At 44.3% G+C, this 12,705-nt stretch overlaps 1 protein-coding gene across 3 annotated transcripts in view; it reads right to left on the reverse strand.

Moving 5' to 3' along the window:
* Nucleotides 1-12,705, reverse strand: part of ehbp1 (EH domain binding protein 1) — a 129,821-nt gene that overhangs the window by 86,904 nt on the left and 30,212 nt on the right. For all 3 annotated transcript variants that reach the window (XM_063006795.1, XM_063006794.1, XM_063006796.1), the window contains exons 6-9: nt 10,995-11,176; nt 5,900-6,039; nt 4,066-4,191; nt 3,438-3,681 (exon numbers count right to left, since the gene is read on the reverse strand). In XM_063006795.1, the coding sequence (XP_062862865.1) occupies nt 3,438-3,681; nt 4,066-4,191; nt 5,900-6,039; nt 10,995-11,176 (692 nt within the window). The remainder of the gene's footprint in view (nt 1-3,437; nt 3,682-4,065; nt 4,192-5,899; nt 6,040-10,994; nt 11,177-12,705) is intronic.

A 12,705-nucleotide genomic window follows, 5' to 3' on the forward strand; every position in this document is an offset into this window, starting at 1 on the left:
TCGATTATTATTACATCATACACATGCGTCGCTGTAGCTCTGCAATTTACTTTGGGATAAATCCTATCCTATCCCTTATATCATATTCTCTATATCCTGTATCTTATCCCCTATATACTATCCTACCATATATCCTATCCTCTATACCCTATCCCCTATATACTATCCTACCATATATCCTATCCTCTATCCTATCCTCTATACCCTATCCCCTATATACTATCCTACCATATATCCTATCCTATATATCCTATCCTCTATACCCTATCCCCTATATACTATCCTACCATATATCCTATCCTATATATCCTATCCTCTATACCCTATCCCCTATATACTATCCTACCATATATCCTATCCTATATATCCTATCCTCTATACCCTATCCCCTATATACTATCCTACCATATATCCTATCCTCTATATCCTATCCCCTATATACTATCCTACCATATATCCTATCCTATATATCCTATCCTCTATATCCTATCCCCTATATACTATCCTACCATATATCCTATCCTATATATCCTATCCTCTATACCCTATCCCCTATATACTATCCTACCATATATCCTATCCTCTATACCCTATCCCCTATATACTATCCTACCATATATCCTATCCTCTATATCCTATCCTCTATATCCTATCCCCTATATACTATCCTACCATATATCCTATCCTCTATATCCTATCCCCTATATACTTTCCTACCATATATCCTATCCTATATCCTATCCTCTATATCCTATCCTCTATATCCTATCCCCTATATACTATCCTACCATATATCCTATCCTCTATCCTATCCTCTATACCCTATCCCCTATATACTATCCTACCATATATCCTATCCTCTATATCCTATCCTCTATATCCTATCCCCTATATACTATCCTACCATATATCCTATCCTCTATATCCTATCCTCTATATCCTATCCCCTATATACTATCCTACCATATATCCTATCCTCTATATCCTATCCCCTATATACTTTCCTACCATATATCCTATCCTATATCCTATCCTCTATATCCTATCCTCTATATCCTATCCCCTATATACTTTCCTACCATATATCCTATCCTATATCCTATCCTATATATCCTATCCTCTATACCCTATCCCCTATATACTATCCTACCATATATCCTATCCTATATATCCTATCCTCTATACCCTATCCCCTATATACTATCCTACCATATATCCTATCCTATATATCCTATCCTCTATACCCTATCCCCTATATACTATCCTACCATATATCCTATCCTATATATCCTATCCTCTATACCCTATCCCCTATATACTATCCTACCATATATCCTATCCTATATATCCTATCCTCTATACCCTATCCCCTATATACTATCCTACCATATATCCTATCCTCTATATCCTATCCTCTATATCCTATCCCCTATATACTATCCTACCATATATCCTATCCTCTATATCCTATCCCCTATATACTATCCTACCATATATCCTATCCTATATCCTATCCTCTATATCTTATCCCCTATATACTATCCTACCATATATCCTATCCTCTATATCCTATCCTCTATATCCTATCCCCTATATACTATCCTACCATATATCCTATCCCCTATATCCTATCCTACCATATATCCTATCCCCTATATACTATCCTACCATATATCCTATCCTCTATATCCTATCCTCTATATACTATCCTACCATATATCCTATCCTATCCTATATCCTATCCTCTATATACTATCCTACCATATATCCTATCCTATCCTATATCCTATCCTCTATATACTATCCTACCATATATCCTATCCTATCCTATATCCTATCCTCTATATACTATCCTACCATATATCCTATCCTCTATATCCTATCCTACATCCTAACCTATCCTCTATCCCCTATCCTATCCCCTATATACTATCCTACCATATATCCTATCCTCTATATCCTATCCCCTATATACTTTCCTACCATATATCCTACCATATATCCTATCCTCTATATCCTATCCTACATCCTACATATTATCCTATCCTATATATCCTATCCTACATCCTAACCTATCCTCTATCCCCTATCCTATCCCCTATATACTATCCTACCATATATCCTATCCTCTATATACTATCCTACCATATATCCTATCCTATCCTATATCCTATCCTCTATATACTATCCTACCATATATCCTATCCTATATATCCTATCCTACATCCTAACCTATCCTCTATCCCCTATCCTATCCCCTATATACTATCCTACCATATATCCTATCCTCTATATCCTATCCCCTATATACTTTCCTACCATATATCCTATCCTATATCCTATCCCCTATATACTATCCTACCATATATCCTATCCTCTATATCCTATCCTACATCCTACATATTATCCTATCCTATATATCCTATCCTACATCCTAACCTATCCTCTATCCCCTATCCTATCCCCTATATACTATCCTACCATATATCCTATCCTCTATATCCTATCTCCTATCCCCTATCCTATCCTCTATATCATATCCCCTATATCCTATCTCCTATCCCATAACCTATCCCATCTCTTATATCCTATCCCATCTCTTATATCATATATCCTATCCTATATCCTACGCTATCCTATCCCCTATATTCTATCCTATATTCTATATCATATCCCCTATATCCTATTCTATCCTCTATATCCTATCCTCTATATCCTATTCCCTATCCTATCATATCCAAGGCTATCCTATATCCTATATTATATCCTATCCTATATCCTATATTCTATATCCAATCCTATGCTATCCTATGTCGTATCCAAACCTATATCCTATCGTAGTCCTATTCTATCCTATCCTACTATCCATCTATCTCCTGCACCAGGTCTGCGCCAGGCAGCCTTTGCCCCGCTCGGTTAGCCGATAAAGGACTCGTCCGAGTTCCGGAGGAGCCAGGTGCTGCTGAGGTCACGCCTGGAGAACTTCGACCTCTGGCCTCGGCAATGCACTTACTGACAGGCAGACATGCACGGCATCAATACACACCGCTGTGTGAGGATCCGTCTATCAACACACACACAGACTCACACAGATGTGAGGTAATCTGGCAAGAGCTCGGATCAGAATTCACTCCAGGTCTGAGATATTCCACAGCGTGCTTTATATATTTATTTATAGTTGATTAAACACGGCTTTTTAATGGTTGATTAGGAAATAATAGGTTTGTCATTTATTTTTAACCAGAAGCGTTTTAGGGAGAAGCTGATTCTGATTCTCACCATTTCTCAGAAGCTGGAGCTGTAACACAAGTTTAAAAGTGAAACAGGGAGGAAAATCCAGATAAACACAGATACACGTGGAGCTGTAACACTGGATCTGACGCTTATTCCACACTAATGCAGATTCAGCTCACACAGCCCACATTCACTTCACTCACTCGTCCATATCTTCCGCGTCGTCCCTCTCGGTCTTGCCGGCGTCCGCGTACAGGTACTTGCTCATGTCCACGGGCCGCGGCGTCCTCCTGGCGCTGCCTTTGGGGGTCGAGCTCTCCGGCTCCGGTTCATCGAACGGGTTCCTGTACTCCGGGGGCTCTGGATCGGGGTCGTCGAACGGGTTCGGAGGATTGGGCGAGTCCTCCGGCTTTGGAGTGGGCTGCACTGGAGGTGGTGGACTCGATTCTAAACAGAAAGGAGAACAAGGCTAGGGGTTATTATTAGAGGTTATTAGTGGGTTAAACTGGCTTGTCCCATGTCAAACGCCCTCCACCCCCTGGTCTCTGCACCCACTGTGCTCGAGTGATTTCTGGCTTCTTTTTTCCACCCTCGTGATCATAAGTACATGATCATCTTGTGAAAGTTTGTGCGGCTAATAAAACCACGTGGAACATTTCAGAGGCATTAATATCTAGACGCCACGTTTCGGAACATACAGCGACTGCTCGAACCTCTTCCGCTGACCATCTTGTCACACCGGCTAATTAGTTAACAGCCTAATAACCGGGTCCGGGTTCTGAGACGCTCATTGTTCGCAAGGGTCACAGGGGGTCAAATGCACGACCTCACCTTCCTCCTCGGGGTCGCAGAACGGGTTGAGGTCGGCGGGGTCGGCGGCCTCCTCGAAGGGGTTGGAGCTGGCGTGGCTCTGCTGCTGCTCGTCCTCATCCATGAAGTTCAGCTTACTGATCAGCTCTGAGTGAAGAGAAACGCACGGCGTGGCTTTTTATATTAGTACATGATTACACTCAGTGATAGACACACAGAAAGCAACATATAGGCATAAAAACATATAAAATAATCTCACAATACGATGGGGAAATGATATAACGTTAATAATGCAAACCAGGAACAGCAAATAAAAAAAGAAATGCTGATGTACGGCAACGAAATACAAACTGTAACTGAAAATAATGACTGCGGTTTGGAGTGAACCTTTCTTTTGGCCTTTCCTCTATCCCCCCTCCACACACACACACACTTTTGGTCATTGCCAATTCCCCTATCGCAATCCTTTTGCTGCTTGTCTGACCGCAGCACTAGTCGAGAAAGGCTAAGACTATCACGTGCCCCTTCCAAAATGCATGCAGTCACCAGACTACCACGAATGCCATGTGACTAGTGCAAGCGTTTCGACCAGCCATGTCCAGTTCAAGTCCCATGGTATTATTTCAGTGACAGGTCTAGGTCAGGCAGCATTTAACGTCATATTTTACACACTTTGGTTCCCTTCATGACAGGACACGTAGTTACTGGTTATACAAGACATCAAACACAATCACGCACAATTTCGTATCTCCAATTCACCTCATTTGGACGTCTTTGTACTGTGGGAGGAAACCGGAGCTCCCGGAGGAAACCCACGCAGACACGGGGAGAACATGCAAACTCCACACACAAAGGACCCGGACTGTTGTCTTTCCTTTGTGTATTTTGGCTGATCTGCTTAATCTTGTTGGGTTTTTTTACCCCTTTATCAGGTTTTGGTGGGTCATTCTCACTCACTCACTTTCTTAACCTCTTATCCAATAAGGGTTGCAGGGGGTGCTGGAGCCTATCCCAGCTTTTCAATGGGCGCAAGGCAACACAGTAACACCCTGGACGGGGCACCAGTACATCGCAGGGCAGACACACATTCACCTATAGGGCAATTCAGTGTCTCCAATTAACCTGACTGCATGTTTTTGGACTCCCGGAGGAAAACCCATGCAGACACGGGGAGAACATGCAAACTCCACACAGAAAGGCGATCGAACCCGGGACCTTCTTGCTGTGAGGCGACAGTGCTACCCACCGAGCCACTGTGCCTCCCCGTGGGTCATTCTGGTGTGGCCAATTCTGCGTCTTGTCTATGCGTCGTTCTTGGTGTGTCCTCTGTTTCATGTCGATGTTTGGGTGTACTTTACAGAGTTTGTTGGCGGTCCGAGCGTTCCATTCAGTTCCCGACACAAGTAGTTCACCACAAACTGACAGGAAATGAGTCTGAACGAACGGCTTACAAATCAAAAACAAAAGGCAGCCAGACACGAAGCACAACACCGATACAGAGGAGGTGAAAAAATCAGGAAGAGGATGTTAAAATGAAAGCAGGGAAGGTGCAGGAAGCGATGAGATCAGGACTGAAGGGGTGAAAGAGAAGTGGAAAGCTGAAGACCTGCAGGAGAACAGGCTGGTTTGATCTTTGGAGCTTCGTCTGTGTCTTCATCGACACTGCTGAGAGCGTTTAACTGCCTGACTATCTCTGCAAACAGAGCCGCCAAGCAACACAACACAACATGAGCAATAACACGTGAGCAAATCATCTCTGATCTCACAGAACCCGTCTGCTTCTGCGTCCGGAAATCAAACAAACAAACTGGAACCATCTGAGCATTAACGTCAAGACGTGTACGATGGGCCGCACCTGTGATTTTGGCAGTCTTCTCCTCCTGGTTGACGCGGTTCTCCTCGTCCTCCTCGTTTTCCTCCTCGAAGTCGTCCAGGTTGCCGATGTCGGCCTGCTTCATGCTCATCAGACTGGCCAGACTTTGCATGTCTTCGTCCCTGAATAACAGAAAACGCCGTCCATTTGTACAGGCACATTAACGCCCCCTTGTGGAGGCTCTATGTCACATCTAGTAAACCACAGTGGGACCAGATTGTACAGAGCAGAGCCGAGCAGAGAGAGTACCATGCGTTTTTTGTGTTGCCCGATTTGTGTTAAAAAAATCCTGGACAAAATGTGGGTCCTTCAAACAGGTACTACTCAGGTGGACCCCAAAAAGTTGACCGAAAGTTGCCCCACTACCCCATACCCCAGATATATTTGATTACATTTAACTTGTCAGCTTTTTTCCTTTTGTTTTAGACAAAAGATGGAACATTACAACCAAACAAAGTACGAAGAAAACTGCTTGTGCTGGCCGGGATCCAGAAATGAGATGCTGTTCTTGTAGGATTTCAAGAAACCTTGGGGGACGCCTATACATATTTGGCTGGTCATTTTATTATCTTTAAAATGAATAAACAAACAAACAAGTCAAGGTATCCGGCCATTGTTAAACCTTTTTTATTCGTTTTAAAAACCCTGATATGGACAATGGTTCGCTTGAACAGGTACTACTCAGGTGGACCCCAAAAAGTTGCCTTAAAGCCCCATTACCCCATAACACCAGGTATATTTGATTACATTCAACCTTTCAGGTTTTTTTTTGGCTTTTAGACAAATAAGGGCACATAACAACTGAACAAAGTATAAAGAAAACTGCTTGTGTTGGCCGGGATCTAATCTAGAAATGAGATGCTGTTCTTGTAGGATTTCAAGACACCTTGGGGGACACTTATACATATTTGGCTCATCATTTTATTATCTTTAAAATGAATAAACAAACAAAAGGTATCCAGGTCAGTGTTAAGCCTTTATTATTAGTTTTAAAACCCTGACATGGACGATGATTCCCTCAAACTCAAACTCAGGTGGAACCCCAAAAAAGTTGCTTTAAAGCCCCAATACCCCATACCTCATACCCCAGGTATATTTGATTACATTCAACTTTTCAGCTTTTTTCTTTTGCTGTAGACAAGGTCACATAACAACTGAATTAAGTATGACAAAGACTGTTTGTGCTGGCCGGGATTCAGGAATTAGATGCAGCTCCTGTAGGAGGAACTGGAGCAACAGTGTGCTGAAGGCGACAAATGGTGAACCAAATAATAAAATTGGCCTTTCAAGACACCTTGGGGGACGCCTATCCATATCTGGCTCGTCATTTTATTATCTTTAAAACAAACAAACAAACCAACAAACAAAAAAAGTCTGTTGAGGTACTCGGGTGGCGCTAGGCCACCACCGGCATTTTTGAGCCGTCTCAAGCAGGGGTGCCAATAATTCTGGAGCTGACTGTATTTCAAAAACGTCCCGGATATAAACAAAATAAAAAAAGAAAGGAATAAACAAAGCGAGGTTAACAGTGTCTTTCATGCTCATCATCATGAGAAGCGCCAGCCTGAGCTTCCACCCTGAAGATAAAAGCACGGGATTAGCACCAGCGCTAGCACCAGCTCTCTTCATTTCCCTCTCTCTCCATCTCCTCTCCTCCTATCTCATTCTCATTCCCGACCCCTCGTCCTCTCTCGCGGCTTCTCCATCTCCTCTCGGTGAATGCGCCCCAGCCTTTCTTTTGCCGGCGCCGGGGCTTATTTGAACGTATGTAATGGAGTTTATTTGTGTCCTCGTGACATCATTCCGGCGGGTTAAGAGGGGTTACGCGCACAAAAGACGCTCGCGCGCAGATAGCACAAAAGGCCCGAGCGCGCGGTATATGCCTCTCGCTCGCTTTCTATAGAACAGAGAGTGTTTGGGGGGGAAAGAAGCCCCGCTGACCAGGTGAGGGATATTTACACTTTCAGGGCCGGCGGCGGGAAATATTTCATTTCAGTGCTGCTTGTTGGAATCGCATGAATGTCAAAGAGACACGATGGAAAAAAAAAATCCTCCCAGACCGGCTTCTTTAACATCCATTCAGTGAAACCATATTCAGAGGATGAGAGATTCTCCGGGTGCTTTTTGAGCAGGGCTGAGTTCATGAACTCAACTGGCACCTGACAAAAACGCAGCTTTCACCGATTCAGTGAGAAGCATCCTGTCACAGATCCCCTGACCCACGCACGACGCTGAGCCAACCTTCTAGTTGGTATGTCTGGGTGTGTGACTGTATGTGTATGTGTGTGTGTGTGAGTGTGCGCGTGTGAGACTATGTAAGACTATACATATACACATGTGCATATATACACCCCTATATATGTATATGTTTGTGTGTCATAAATGTGTGTTTGTGTGTGAGACTGTGTGTGTGAGAGAGTGTGAGACTGTGTGTGTGTGTGTGAGAGAGAGACAATACATACACCCCTATATATGTATATGTTTGAGTGTGATAAATATGTGTGTGTGTGTGACTGAGTGTGAGACAGCATGTGAGACTGTGTGTGTGTGGGTAACTGTGTGTGACTATATGTATGTGTATGTGTGTGTGTGTGTGTGTGTGACTATATGTATGTGTATGTGTGTGTGTGTGTGACTGTGTGTGTGACAGTACGTGTGTGTGTGTGTGAGAGAGAGAGACTGTATCTGAGACTGTATGTGTGTGCGACTGTATCTGAGACTGTTTGTGTGTGTGTGACTGTGTATGTAAGGCTGTGTATGTGTGTGTGTGACTGTGTGTGCGACTATATGTATGTAAGACTGTGTGTGTGTGTGTGTGTGTGACTGAGTGTGAGACAGTATGTGAGACTGTGTGTGTGTGACTGTGTGCGACTATATGTATGTAAGACTGTGTGTATGTGTGTGTGACTGAGTGTGAGACAGTATGTGAGACTGTGTGTGTATGTGTGTGTGTGTGTGACTGAGTGTGAGACAGTATGTGAGACTGTGTGTGTATGTGTGTGAGACTATGTGTGTGTGACTGAGTGTGAGACAGTATGTGAGACTGTGTGTGTGTGTGACTGTGTGTGTGAGACATTATGTGAGACTGTGTGTGTGTGTGTGTGTGTGTGAGACTGAGTGTGAGACAGTATGTGAGACTGTGTGTGTGTGTGACTGTGTGTGTGAGACATTATGTGAGACTGTGTGTGTGTGTGTGTGTGTGTGAGACTGAGTGTGAGACAGTATGTAAGACTGTGTATGTGTGTGTGTGACAGTGTGAGACATTATGTGAGACTGTGTGTGTGTGTGTGTGTGTGTGTGTGTGTGAGACTGAGTGTGAGACAGTATGTGAGACTGTGTGTGTGTGTGTGAGACTGAGTGTGAGACAGTATGTGAGACTGTGTGTGTATGTGTGTGAGACTATGTGTGTGTGACTGAGTGTGAGACAGTATGTGAGACTGTGTGTGTGTGTGACTGTGTGGGACTATATGTATGTAAGACTGTATGTGTGTGTGTGACAGTGTGAGACAGTATGTGAGACTGTGTGTGTGTGTGTGTGTGTGTGTGTGTGTGTGTGAGACTGTGTGTGACTATATGTATAAGACTGTGTGTGTGTGTGTGTGTGTGTATGTGTGTGTGTGACTGAGTGTGAGACAGTATGTGAGACTGTGTGTGTGTGTGTGTGTGTGTGAGACTGAGTGTGAGACAGTATGTGAGACTGTGTGTGTGACTATATGTATATAAGACTGTGTGTGTGTGTGTGTGAGACTGAGTGTGAGACAGTATGTGAGACTGTGTGTGTGACTATATGTATATAAGACTGTGTGTGTGTGTGTGTGTGTGTGTGTGACTGAGTGTGAGACAGTATGTGAGACTGTGTGTGTGACTATATGTATATAAGACTGTGTGTGTGTGTGTGTGTGTGTGTGTGTGACTGAGTGTGAGACAGTATGTGAGACTGTGTGTGTGTGTGTGTGTGTGTGTGTGTGAGACTGAGTGTGAGACAGTATGTGAGACTGTGTGTGTGTGTGTGAGACTGAGTGTGAGACAGTATGTGAGACTGTGTGTGTATGTGTGTGAGACAGTATGTGAGACTGTGTGTGTGTGTGTGTGTGTGTGTGTGAGACTGAGTGTGAGACAGTATGTGAGACTGTGTGTGTGACTATATGTATATAAGACTGTGTGTGTGTGTGTGTGTGTGTGTGTGACTGAGTGTGAGACAGTATGTGAGACTGTGTGTGTGTGTGTGAGACTGAGTGTGAGACAGTATGTGAGACTGTGTGTGTGACTATATGTATATAAGACTGTGTGTGTGTGTGTGTGTGTGTGTGTGACTGAGTGTGAGACAGTATGTGAGACTGTGTGTGTGTGTGTGTGTGTGTGTGAGACTGAGTGTGAGACAGTATGTGAGACTGTGTGTGTGACTATATGTATATAAGACTGTGTGTGTGTGTGTGTGTGTGTGTGAGACTGAGTGTGAGACAGTATGTGAGACTGTGTGTGTGACTATATGTATATAAGACTGTGTGTGTGTGTGTGTGAGACTGAGTGTGAGACAGTATGTGAGACTGTGTGTGTGACTATATGTATATAAGACTGTGTGTGTGTGTGTGTGTGTGACTGAGTGTGAGACAGTATGTGTGTGTGTGAGAGAGAGAGACTATGTGAGTGTAAGACTGTATATATAGATGTGTGTGTGTGTGTGTGTGTCTATGAGAAACATTATAAGTACATAAGTGTGTGTGTGTGTGTGTGTGTGTGTGTGTGTGTGTGTGTGTGTGTGTGTAATGATCCACCTGCATGTTTCTCAGGAGGTCGACAGGGACCTACACCGAGACCCTGAGTGAGAGAGAGAGTGTAGAAGATGAGGAGTGATGGATGGAATGCTGGGAATGTGAGGAACACGCGAACACTCGGACTGGTCTGATGCCGCTTCACCTGTTATCTGATACGTGTGTGTTATTGTGGCGTGTCCCGTACGGCATCGTGCGTCCACACTGGTGTAAACAGAATCCAAAAATTCATGCACTTCCACACCAATAATGAGCAGCTTCATGGCACCTTGCATGTTTGTTTCTGTGAGGGAGGAAGAACTTACGTGGCTTTGCCCTCACGCAGGAAGATGCAGGACAGCGAGAACTGCAGCGTGGCCGACACCACCTTCTTGGACAGAGGCTTGAACTTGAGCTTGACGTCCGTCTGCGTGGGCATGGGGCTGGCGTACTGCTTCATGTTGATGCTGCTGGTGGCCAGGGCTTTCCTCCGGCCCGACGGAGACTCCTGCGCACAGGCGGAGACAAAGAGGAGCGTCGGGAGAGTTTTAAACATCGCGTACAGTGTCCGAGTGCCTCTTAGCTTTGTTGTCTCTATACGTTTTGCACCAAAAGGGTCGCTAGAGTCTATCCCAGCTTTTCAATGGGCGCAAGGCACACAGTAACACCCTGGACGGGGCGCCAGTCCATCACAGGACACACACACACACATGCACACACCCATTCACTTATAGGGCAATTCAGTGTCTCCAATTAACCTGACTGCATGTTTTTGGTCTGTGGGAGGAAACCCACACAGACACGGGGAGAACATGCCAACTCCACACAGAGAGGATCAAACCCAGGACCTTCTTGTTGTGAGGCGACAGCGCTACCCACCGAGCCCCCGTGCCGCCCGCACCAAAAACACAGAAGCCAGATTCTTTGTACTCGCTGTATACTTGATCATTAAATGGATTCTGAATCAGATCCAATGAGCTAGAGGTGGGTCTTGAACTCCTAACCTTCTGGATCTACAACCCAATCCCCAATTTAGACTTAATTATTAATCATGAGTGGCAAATTAAATGTAGTTTGATAACATTAAGGCTGTATTATTGTTATTGCGACTGAAAAGGGATCAGGATGGTGTTTTTAATCACGGTGGTCAATGGCGCCCCCTGTAGTTCAGACACCAGAATTAACCCTAGAATCCACTGAAATACGATCTACAAGCTTTTGCCCTCAGTCTGGAGGGGAGAGATCAACTGTAGCTCAGCACATAACAGATTACAAATATGGCCAAAGGATCCCTGGTATTTACCAAAAAAAATTGCATTATGACACTATGAAAACCTAGTGATGTTTGTTTATTAGGATTTTAACGTCATGTTTTACACATTTGGTTACAATCATGACAGGAACGGTAGTCACTCATTACACAAGATCGAACACAGGCCTGGACAATTTCGTATCTCCAGTTCACCTCACTTGCACGTCTTTGGGATGTGGGAGGAAACCGGAGCACCCGGAGGAAACGCCACACGACTACAAACTCCACACAGAAAGGACCCGGACCGCCCCACCTGGGGATCCAACCCAGGACCTTCTCGCTGTGAGGCGACATCGCTGCCCACTTAGCCACCGTGCCGCCCAAAACCTAGTGATCTCACTACATACGACATCCTACGCTCCTGAGAAGAGGGCACGTCTAAATTCTTAGATTCCCTAAAATGCTCCTCCTGAGGCGCCTTAATTCTGAGTAATAATCTGACTGAATAACGATGGAGCGTCTAATTACAGTGGAGCATCCAAATAATCATCCTTATGAGTTCGATGTGTTATTAGAATCCTCTACTGAGGTAGCAACGCAGCCCGATATGACCCCTCGTACCCTGCGGATGGAAGAATAGTCACCTTAAAAAAATACTAATACTCTTAGATAATTAGCTGGAATAGTTGTTTCGGTTTCCTATGACAGGACGGGTAGATCCAGTAGCATCACACAGTCAGTAACAGAATCCTCGGACCTGCTACAGTATGGGTGTCTGTCACTGT

Source organism: Trichomycterus rosablanca, chromosome 13, assembly GCF_030014385.1.
Source record: "Trichomycterus rosablanca isolate fTriRos1 chromosome 13, fTriRos1.hap1, whole genome shotgun sequence".
Classification (NCBI taxonomy): Eukaryota; Metazoa; Chordata; class Actinopteri; order Siluriformes; family Trichomycteridae; genus Trichomycterus; species Trichomycterus rosablanca.